Genomic DNA, 9961 nt, shown 5'->3' on the forward strand with positions numbered 1-9961 from the left:
GAGGGGTTTGTGCCTTTGCTGGCAGGATGGAGAACAGCACCAAGGCCGAGCAGGTCTTTGCCGAGGTGTCCAAGGCCATTGGGGAGTACCCTGTGGATTTCCGCGGAGCTCGGATCCTGACGGGGAGCGAGGAGGGCTCCTTTGGCTGGATCACTGTCAACTACCTGCTGGAGACCCTGGTCAAGGTGCAGCTCGGGGAGAGGGCAGGGCAGGGGGAGCGGGGAGAATGTCCCTGTCTGAGCGACAGCCAGGGTGCCTTATGCCCAGAGGAGGGAAGAAGGGGGCTTTGGGGCACTGGGCAGCCAAGCAAATGTCCCCCGCTGTGGTCGTGGGCTGCAGACTCAACCCCATGACTGTGATTAACAGGATCTTTGTGTCCAGCTCAGCCTGGCCCTGTGGAGTCCTGTGCTGACACACGGGCGGATTTTGGGATCACAGGGATACGGCAGCGGCGTCAGCCTCCGGGTGACAGAGTTGCTTTTTCCCTCCTCCAAGTGTCTAGATCCCAGCAGATGTGCAGCAGCCAAGAGGCCCCACCTCAGTGCTCCGTGGAAGTGTCTGTGGGATGAGGAGGATGTGGGCAGGCAGGGGTCAAACAGGGAGCCAGGAGCACGTGGAAGGTGCCTCTGGGGCTTTGGAGGCCAAAGCTCCTGGAGGGAAGGGAGCGTGAGTGTGAGTGGCTGCAGCTCAGCCTGACCCCTGCTGTGTGCTGGGCCAGTTCTCGTTTGCAGAGAGATGGGAACATCCCCAGGACACCGAGGTGCTGGGAGCTCTGGACCTTGGCGGTGCCTCGACGCAGATCACCTTCCAGCCCGGGGTGCCCGTGGAGGACAGGAACACGTCCGTGTTCTTCCGGCTCTACGGCACCAACTACTCCCTGTACAGCCACAGCTACCTGTGCTACGGGCAGAGCCAGGCCCTGAAGATGCTGCTGGCAGCCCTGCACCAGGTGCCACGGGGCGCGGGGGCTGCTCAGCCGTCTCCCAGGGCCATGGCACATTCCCGCAGCAATGTTGGGTGTGCCTGTGGGCAAAGAGTTGGGAATTGGCAGAGGCTTGGATTTTATCTAGGGAACCCCCAGATTCCCTCATTTGGGTGGAAGGAGGTGGTGGTTGCCAGCCAGGGCTCCCTTCTCCCCCTGTCTTGACATGGAGTGGCATTTTTGTAATTTCCCAAGCCCGGCTGTACCCGCAGGGTTTTTGCTGTCACCATTCTCTTGGCCTCGCTCCATTGCTGCCCAGAGAGAGGTTTCCCAGCACAGTCCCTGCACAACTGCCCGGGACAGAGGCAGAGCCCCGTGCTGTGGGAGCCGGGGATGCTCAGGGAGCTCACAGCTGGGCTGCATCCAGTCCTCCTGGGGTGTAGGTCCTGCCTTTTGGGATGGGCTGTGGGAAGGGTTTCAGTGCACCCCAGCCCCATTAATGGCTCCATCTCTCTCCAGGCCAGCTCGAGTGCCCAGATCTCCCACCCCTGCTACCCGCGGGGGTACCAGGAGAACATCACCGTGGCTGAGCTCTACGACAGCCCCTGTGTGCGTGCACCCAGCTCAGCCAGCCCTGCCCTTGTCCTCACGGTGACGGGGACAGGGGACCCAGCCGCGTGTGGCACGGCCGTGCAGAGACTCTTCAACTTCAGCTGCGGGGCGCAGTGGCCGTGCGGGTTCAATGGGGTGTACCAGCCCCCCGTGCGGGGACAGTTCTTCGTAAGCAGCTCCATCCCCACGCCTGGGGGCGTGATGGGAGTTTGTGGCATAACCCCTGGAGAACTGCTCTAGGGGAGTGTCTGAGTAGTGCCAGCCCTGGAGCTGGGATGTGCCTGACACATGGGGACACACAGGGTGCTGACCCGCGTGCCAGGCAGCCCCAGACCTCTGCTCTCCCAGACCAGTCCCTGTCCCTGCAGGCAGCACTCCCAAGCTCCCTCCCACAGGGTCACTGCCATCAGTGCAGTGCTGAGCGGGGCCTTACAGGGACCCTGCAAAGGGGTGGGGGTATCAGTGGCCTGAGTGCTTCACTAACCTGTCACCTTTGGTCTCAACACACACAGGCCTTCTCGGGGTTTTATCACACCCTTCACTTTCTGAACCTCACAGGAGGGCAGTCCCTGAGCTCAGTCAATGCCACCATCGCGCAGATCTGTTCCAGCAGCTGGGAGCAGGTGAGATTCTGCCCAGGAGTTCATTTCGTGGGCACTGAGGGCTCATCCACAGCCCATCCTCTGCTGTGGACAGCTGGAGAGAGCCAGGAGGAGCACAAAGGTCTCTGGACCTGGAGAGGGATGGGAGAGCAGCCTGCAGCCCCCTGGGCCTCCTTGCTCTGCCGGTCTTTGCTCCCAGCTGCACTGCAGGCTGTTCCCAGTGTGGGCACACCCAGCGCTGCTCCGTGTCCAGCCTCCCCCTGTTCTCCCCCCTCTGCAGCTGCAGCTATTGTTCCCCATGGCGAGCAGGACCCAGCTCCGTGACGCCTGCACAGCCAGCTCCTACAGCCTCACCCTTCTCCTGCAAGGCTACAAGTTCAGCCACACGACGTGGCCCAGCATCCACTTTGTCCAGCAGGTACGAGAGCATCCAGCAGCCCCCAGATTCACACTCTGTGCCAGGAAGTGCCTTGTGCCCACCCTGCTGCTGCTGGGGATGGGGACACCAGGACAGCACGGCCCCACTGCCTGTACCCAGGGCAGCTCTTGAGCTACACTCACGCAGCTGCTGGGACACCTGGCCTGGCCCTTTATGCTCTCCCCCAGTTTATGTCACTGCTGGGACCTCTGCAGCCCCAGGTGGGCACAGAAATGGTGGTTGTAGAGCAGGACCTGGGGGTGCAGGCTCTTCTCTAGTTTGCCTGGTACTTTGCAGCCTTTGCCATCCCTCTTGCCCCTCTGTCTGCGCAGGTTGCTAACACAGATGTGGGCTGGACTCTGGGCTACATGCTCAATCTCACCAACATGATCCCCTCGGAGCCTCCCGCAGCAGTCACAGGCCTCCCGAGCTGCAGCTGGATAGCAGCCACGGTTCTTCTGGCCATCATGCTCATCCTCACCTTCTGCCTGCTCGCAGCCACGTGCTGCCAGAGGAACTCCTCGGGCTATGAGCACCTGTAGCAGCACTGCCTCCACCGAGTCCTGCTGCCACACCTCTGCAAGGAGCTGCTTCCTGGGAATCACGCCTGTGTGCCCAGGGGCCATGGACTTGTCCTGGGGGGCCCTGAGTCGTGGCCTGGTGAGCTGGCACTGGCACAGCTGTAAAGCATCCTCCTCACAGCCGTGTGCTCTCTGGTTCTCCTTTCCCCGCGCTGCTGATTGAGATGCTCCAGGAGGGAGGGCTTGGCCATGCAGGGCAGGGGCTCAGCGCTGGGGCCTAGGGACCTCAGTGCTGTGGGGTGGCTGGAGATGGGCATCAGGGCGGTCTGGCAGCAGTGGGACTGTCACAGGGCTGGTTACAGCCCACAGCAGAGTGGGGCACACGTGTCCTGCCCCGTCCCAGTCAGGGTCTGAATCTCCCATGGCCAGCACCAGCCCCAGGGGCCGTGCCACTGGGGTGTGGGGCACTGGCCTGGTAGACAGGACTTGGGCTCTGCCCAGAACTGGGAAGCCCTGTGAGGGAGGGATGGCACAGCCCCCTGCTCTCCTGCATGAGGGTCTCTCCAGTCCAGCTGCACCCTGTGCCTGGCAGACAGCTCATCCTGCCTTCCCAACACAGGGTGACGTGGGAACACTTCTGGGACATGGCAGAGGCAGTTCCTTACATTTCTGGGGAGTCCCACTGGCAGCCAAGTGAGGGGTGTGTTGAGACCCCTCCTCTCAGAAGGAAAAGGCCTGTCCTTGTGCACTGCTGGCTCCTCTCCAAGTTCCAGCAGACACCTCAGTGTCTCCAGGGACACCTCCCGCAGATTTGTTGCCTCTCCCCTGAGTCTCCATCATCACCAGCCCTTACTTGGGAGAGGGAAGGAAGGAAATCACAACTATTTGGGAGCAAAGTAACAGGCATTTCCGCACGTGCTGCCTATTACAACGTTTATTTGGGTGACGAGAGCTGGGAGGTGCCCAGCATTCCACAGGGACGCCAAAGGTCTGCTCCTCACTGTGGGAACGCAAACAGCAACATGAACCATCCACAGGGCAGATAAAAACGAGCAGAACCAAGGGCAAAGGCTGTGGGCAGGACCCAGCTGAGGCACGTGCAGGGCAGGACTCACAGCCTGCTGGAGCCTCATCCTGACACCCACGGGGTCCAGGCCTTCTGCCCGTAGGACAGCGCTGTCTCCAGGAAGGCACTGAGGAGCTTCAATCCCTTTATTCCAGGCGAAAAGGAAGATGATGAGGTGAGGGGTGAGATGTGATGATGGGATGAGATGACATGACAAGCTGATGAGATGATGAGATGAGATGGACTCTCTGGAGGGGCGTGGACCACACTTCTGACTTTGGGTGCTCAGTTTTCCTTCTCTCTCCAAGCCCATCTCCACATCAGCCCCACAGGGACCCCAGAGCGTCCCTCAGGCTGGCAGGGACCCGCCTGGCTGTTGGTGACCGTGGTCACACCGGCACTGCATGGAGCACCCTGTCCCCAGGTGCCTGCACTGTGCCCCACCAGGCTGGCACTGGGGCACTGCCCCACGGCCAGGCTGGCTCTCCACAGCCCCACGGCCAGGCCGGCGGGATGGAGCCGTGTCTGTGACACGCAGAGCGGTGACAGGAGGCACACAGGCTTGGCTGAGGCTTCTGCAGGCTGATCCCATTGGGTCTCCATGGGAGTGGAGCTCCTCTGGAAACCTCAGAGAGTGCCTGTCTGCGTGCTGGGGGCCAGCCCCATGGAAAAGCAGATCCCAGTGCTCTGGAGCTGTAGAGGTGAATGTGCTCAGCAGCACAGAGCCAGCCCCAGGCTGCCAGTCCTGCACTGGGGACTCCAGCACGGCCCTGCAGCCCTGGTCTGATCCCGCTGGGCTCCCAGACACGGCCAGGCTCCTACACCCACAGCAGCAGGAGCAGGGCAGCGAGCCCCAAGACGAGGGTGAGGATGATGAAGATGACGGCCGCAGCCCACAGGGAAGGCCTGTGCCCCTTCACCCTGGCTGGAGCCTCGGCCGGGACCATGTTGGTGAGGTTCAGCATGTACCCCAGCGTCCAGCCCACGTCGGAGCTCCCCGCCTGCCCCGGAGAGAGGGGACGGGGGGTTAGCCCTGCAGGAAAGCCACCGCTGCCACAGGGCCACCCACCCGCTCCTGCTCAGCCCGAACAGCGTGTCCCCACAGCAGTGCCACGCCAGGATGGGGGGCAGGCAGGGCTCTCTGGACCGCTGCTCCCCAGTACCCCCACAGAGGGGCTGGCTCCCCCCAGCACCCCAAAATGTGGCTGGTTCTCCCCAGCACCCCACAACAGGGTGCTGCTCTGCTCCCCCTCACAGGCTGGGAGCGCTGCCCACCTTCATCTGGAAGAAGATGTTGTTCCAGCTGGTCTCGTTGAACTTGTAGGCATCGAGCAGGAGTGTGAGGATGTAGTTGGCGTTGGCACAGTATTTAGGCAGTCGCTTGGGATTCTCTTTGGGGTAGCTGGAAGACAGCTGGGGTGGGAAATGTTTGGGGATGAAGGGAAGTTATTCACAGGCAATTTCTGTACAGAGACAAAGCCCTGACATGTGCTGCCTGAGCGGCAGTGGCTGCCCAGTCACCAGCATCCAGAGGGAGACTTCTGGGCCAGGCAGTGATTTTGGATTTCTATACAGTGCAACTCCTGTGGGGAGGATCTACACTCCACATGGAAACACAGATGGATATTGTAGCTCCTCCTGCCCCAGATTCTCCCATCTCAGCCTCCTCCTGCAAGGGCCTCCTGCTCTCTGCCCCATTGGGTGCTGACACATCCCTGGGCTTATCCACCCCCATTTGTTGCCCAGAGAAGCTGTGGCTACCCCATCCCTGGAAGTGTTCAAGGCCAGGCTGGATGGGCTTAGAGCAACCTGGTCTAGTGAAATATGTCCCTGCTTATGGCAGGGATATGGAACAAGATGAGCCTTCCAAATCAAACCAGTCTGGAATTCTATGATTCCAAGATTTGACTCATCTCCAGCATGGTGCCAGCAGCTGGCTCTGCTCTCACCATCCTCCCTTGCTACAGACCCACCTCCATCCCCATTCCCACCTCCATCCCCAGCTCCTGGAGATGAGATCCTGCTGCCCTTGCCTGCCCTGGCTGCCCTTTCCCCAAGGGTGTATGAGCCACGAGTGGATGCAGGACAGTGCTGGCTCCACACAGAGCTCAGGGGTGGCTCTGCTGTGTAGGGCACAGCTCAGAACCAGGCAGCCTTGCTCCCTCTCCCCACCGCAGGACCCCTTTGCTTGTCAATCTTCCACGCAGCCTCCATCCTGAGGAACGTACATCCTCCCAGCTCCTGGTGCAGAGCCCCTCGATGGCCTCTCTGACCACGGCCAGCGGCTGCCCCTCCGTCAGGTTCAGGAACTTGAAGTTATAGTAAAAGGCAGAGAAGGCCTGCAAGGTGAGAGACAGAAACACCGGTGAGCTGCAGTGGGGACCCCAGGCAGCTGCCTGGAGCAGGACGTGGGATTTTCCTTCACAGGGTTTGTCCCATCCCAGGAAGTCCCGGGGCACTGTTGTCCCTGTCCCAGCAGGTGATGGGTTGGGGGCTGGTGCACACAGCCAGAGCCTTGCCTGAAGGCTGCTGTCTCAACTCCTGGGTTTTCACCAAACACTTGGGATTTGACAAACCCCTGTTTTATTAACAAATCCATGGGAGTGCCCAAGGCCAGGATGGACAGGGCTTGGAGCAAACTGGGATAGTGGAGGGTGTCCCTGCCTATGGCAGGGGGGGGTGGGTCGGGCCAGGATGGACAGGGCTTGGAGCAAACTGGGATAGTGGAGGGTGTCCCTGCCTATGGCAGGGGGTGGCTCGAGAAGAGCTTGAAGGTCCCTTCCACCCCAAACCAGTCTGGGATTTGATGATTCTCAACATGGTCCCATTTGGGGATTTGGCTGGAAAACCACCCAGCAGCAATCCCTGGCACGCCCTCAGGCCGTGGTGCTTGGGGAGCTCCTTGCCCCGTTCCCTGCAGGAGGTGACAGTGCCAGGGGGCAGCAGGGACACCCCAGCCCCGGGGCCGCCCTTCCGAGGAGGTGGGAGGACGGGTTTGCCTTACAATGAACTGCCCCCGCAGCGGGGGCTGGTAGACACCGTCGAAGGTGCAGTCCTGGCTCTGGCCACACGCCGAGAAGTTGAACAGCTTCCTGAGGGCTGCCAGGCACCCGCTGGCGTTGCCCCTGCCCTCCAGGGTGACGCTGCTGTCGCCCAGGGGCAGGGGCGGGGTGGGTGCGGTGGCGGGGCTGGTGTGGAAGGAGGACAGCGAGACGGTCTCGTTGTAGCCCTTTGGGTAGCAGGGGTGGTGGACTCGTGTGCTGGGGAACGACTCCTGGGGACAGCAAAATGCAGCTGCAGCTCCTCCAGACCCTCCTGGCACTTTGCACCTCTGAGAAGAGCCTGGTCCTGCATTTCTGTACACCATATAAAGCCAGAAGATCCCAAACTGCCCCTTTTGACATTTTCCCCATCCCTGCAAGTGCCCAAGGCCAGGTTGGACAGGGCTTGGAGCACCCTGGTCTAGTGGAAGGTGTCCCTGCCCATGGCAGGGGAGTGGAACAAGATGAGCTCTAAAGTCCCTTCCAACCCAAACCAGTCTGTGATTCCGTGATGTCCGTGCTCCTCTCCACATTTGCCCTGCCATGCTCCAAGGAGTCTGTCCTTGCTCTCAGTCCTTGCTGACGCCTCTCCAGAAGAGCCCTGCCTGTCCTTAGTTTCTGCATTGACAGCTCTGTGGCTGGCATCATGACACCACAGGCCAATTACCCCTCAGCTGCCTCTCACCACAATTAATTCCTTCGCCAGCCGCTTCAGCATCTCGTTCTGCCCGTAGCAGAGGTAGCTGTGGGTGTAGATGTTGTAGCTGTACCCATACAGGGTGAACTCAGAGGCTTCATTCTGGCTCATTGCTGAACCTTCGGGCATAAAGCTGATTTGAGTGGATGCTCCTCCGAGGTCCAGTGCCCCAAAAATGTTGGCTGCCTCCGGACGAAGCCACGCGTGTGCTCTGGGGGAGTACTGCCAGGGAGAGCCAGGAGAGGAAGAGGAGTAGCACAGAATGCCCTGAGCAGAATTCTCATCCCATTGAAGGCAACAGGATTTTGTTCCTAAATTCACTCTGTGTGTGAGCCCCCCCACCAGCCGGGGTATTTATCAGAGCCAGGACAGAGAGGGAGCTCTCTGGTGGTCAGCAGGTGCTGATGTGCTGTGGGCTCACCTGGCTCTGAGTCACCATCCCCAGGCCAAAGTGCTGGTCGGGAGTGGCTTGGGGACCTGCCCTTCCCGAGGAGGCTGCAGGGGTCCCGGTGCAAGAGGAAGGATTTCTATCCAAGAATCCTCCAACAGCCCCCACAGGAGCCTGACACTGCCAGCACCACTCTGAGCTGTGGCAGGGCTGGGACAGAGCTTTGGTCTTAGCTGCCTTCAGCTGGAGTCTCCCAGCAGCACAGGGAGATGGAGCTTCCCAGGGCAGGGAGACAAAGCCCAGCTGTGCTGCACTGACCTCGCTGTCCCGAGAGTCCCTCTGTCCACACGGTGTGGAGATTGCCCTGAGCTCTTAGCAGATACCCTCGTTCCTGAGTTCTCCCTCCTTGCTTGCTGTGGGCAAGCCAGAGGATGTGTCTCTTTCCCCTGGATCATTCCCAAAAGCTGCCAACCCTGACCTCTCCTGCACTGAGAAAGCTTAAGGAAAATCAGAGAAGCTATATTAGCCAAGGAGTGGGTGTTCCACCCCTCTCCCACCTTGGTGAAGGAGTCCAGCAGGTAGTTGATGGTGATCCAGCCATAAACCCCCTCCTCCTCTCCTGTAAGGATTCGAGCCCCTTTGAAAGCCACAGGGTACTCCTGCATGGTTTTAGCAACCTCGGCCAGGACTTGCTCTGCTGCTGAGCTGTTCTGTTCCCTAGGAAGGGTGCAAAGGACAGGACACATAGCCAGCTACACAAGAGGAAATGCAAGGAAAGGGTCTGGTTCTCTCCCAGTTCCACATACTCCCAGGCTTTGCAACAAGCAGTCTGTTTGAGTGGGTGTTTCCTGCCATGTGACTTGCCAGAGCTGCTCACGAGGGGTAAATCCCAGTGATCTCAGCTTGGCATTGCCAATCTAGGGGCAAGAGCAACCTCTCCCCTCCAGTGCAGCTTGATCCCAGTCACCCAGAGCTTTCCCAGGCCACCCTTCCCTGCCCAAGTGCAGGAGGCTAGAGGGGGTTGTGCTGCAAGGCCCGGGTCTGAGCATCACCCGCTGGCTGTGCCCAAGGCAGGGCTGGTTGCTGGCCTCCAGGTTTTTTTGGGAAGGTTCCAGCCTGGGTTCAGACCTCTCAGTGGGGAAGATGTCTCAGGGCTGTTCTTGCTCTCTGAAGTGAGCAACCTTCAGGCTATGCCCCAGCTCCTTCCCAGGTCTGATTGCCAGGGCACAGAAATAACATGAGCTTTCTGCAGCCATAAAACCAAGAGCCATGAAATGAAGGCTGGCATTTGAAGAGAGCTAATAGGGGCTGGTGAAAGGTGAGGGCAGGACCTGCAGCACTTCCTCACCTCCCACCTCTGCCCCACCAGCACCCACCCACCTGGGCAGGTGGCACAGCTCCTGGTGGCATCCCAATCTCCTTGTTTTCAAGGAATAATGAAGAGCAAACAGAGCTCTGAAGAGCATTTCTTGCTTGGAACTGGGCATGCAGCACCATCCTGGGACGTCCCAGCAGACATTGCTCAGGACAGTTCAGCCTGTGTCCTGAGCATCCTGTGTCCCCCCCAGGCTGCCTTTTCCCCTTCCCCTCCCTCCCCAGTGGTTTGCTCATGGCACAGGGGGAGCTGGGGTCCTGGCCCTGTGCAGGAACTGTCCTGGCAGTGGCTGGGGGGGGGTTTTTTTCCCCGTTGTGCC

At 60.1% G+C, this 9961-nt stretch overlaps 3 protein-coding genes across 3 annotated transcripts in view; 1 reads left to right on the plus strand and 2 right to left on the minus strand.

Moving 5' to 3' along the window:
- Positions 1-3255, plus strand: part of LOC103619762 (ectonucleoside triphosphate diphosphohydrolase 8) — a 5440-nt gene extending 2185 nt beyond the window's left edge. Inside the window, exons 4-9 of the mRNA XM_008638329.2 lie at positions 4-185; positions 719-949; positions 1442-1702; positions 2047-2157; positions 2417-2554; positions 2887-3255. Of these exons, the coding sequence (XP_008636551.1) occupies positions 4-185; positions 719-949; positions 1442-1702; positions 2047-2157; positions 2417-2554; positions 2887-3096 (1133 nt within the window). The 3' untranslated portion in view covers positions 3097-3255. The remainder of the gene's footprint in view (positions 1-3; positions 186-718; positions 950-1441; positions 1703-2046; positions 2158-2416; positions 2555-2886) is intronic.
- LOC108448180 (ectonucleoside triphosphate diphosphohydrolase 8-like) overlaps positions 1-9961 on the minus strand; it is a gene marked incomplete at its 3' end in the record, with an annotated part of 20097 nt that overhangs the window by 8024 nt on the left and 2112 nt on the right. The gene's annotated exons all lie outside the window — the stretch shown is intronic.
- Positions 3995-9961, minus strand: part of LOC103619763 (ectonucleoside triphosphate diphosphohydrolase 8-like) — a 12592-nt gene continuing 6625 nt past the window's right edge. Inside the window, 6 exon segments of the mRNA XM_008638330.2 lie at positions 3995-5142; positions 5417-5554; positions 6370-6480; positions 7146-7415; positions 7868-8101; positions 8825-9086. Of these exon segments, the coding sequence (XP_008636552.1) occupies positions 4960-5142; positions 5417-5554; positions 6370-6480; positions 7146-7415; positions 7868-8101; positions 8825-9086 (1198 nt within the window). The 3' untranslated portion in view covers positions 3995-4959.

The sequence above is a fragment of the Corvus brachyrhynchos genome, unplaced genomic scaffold (assembly GCF_000691975.1).
Source record: "Corvus brachyrhynchos isolate BGI_N302 unplaced genomic scaffold, ASM69197v1 scaffold305, whole genome shotgun sequence".
NCBI classification, from domain to species: domain Eukaryota; kingdom Metazoa; phylum Chordata; class Aves; order Passeriformes; family Corvidae; genus Corvus; species Corvus brachyrhynchos.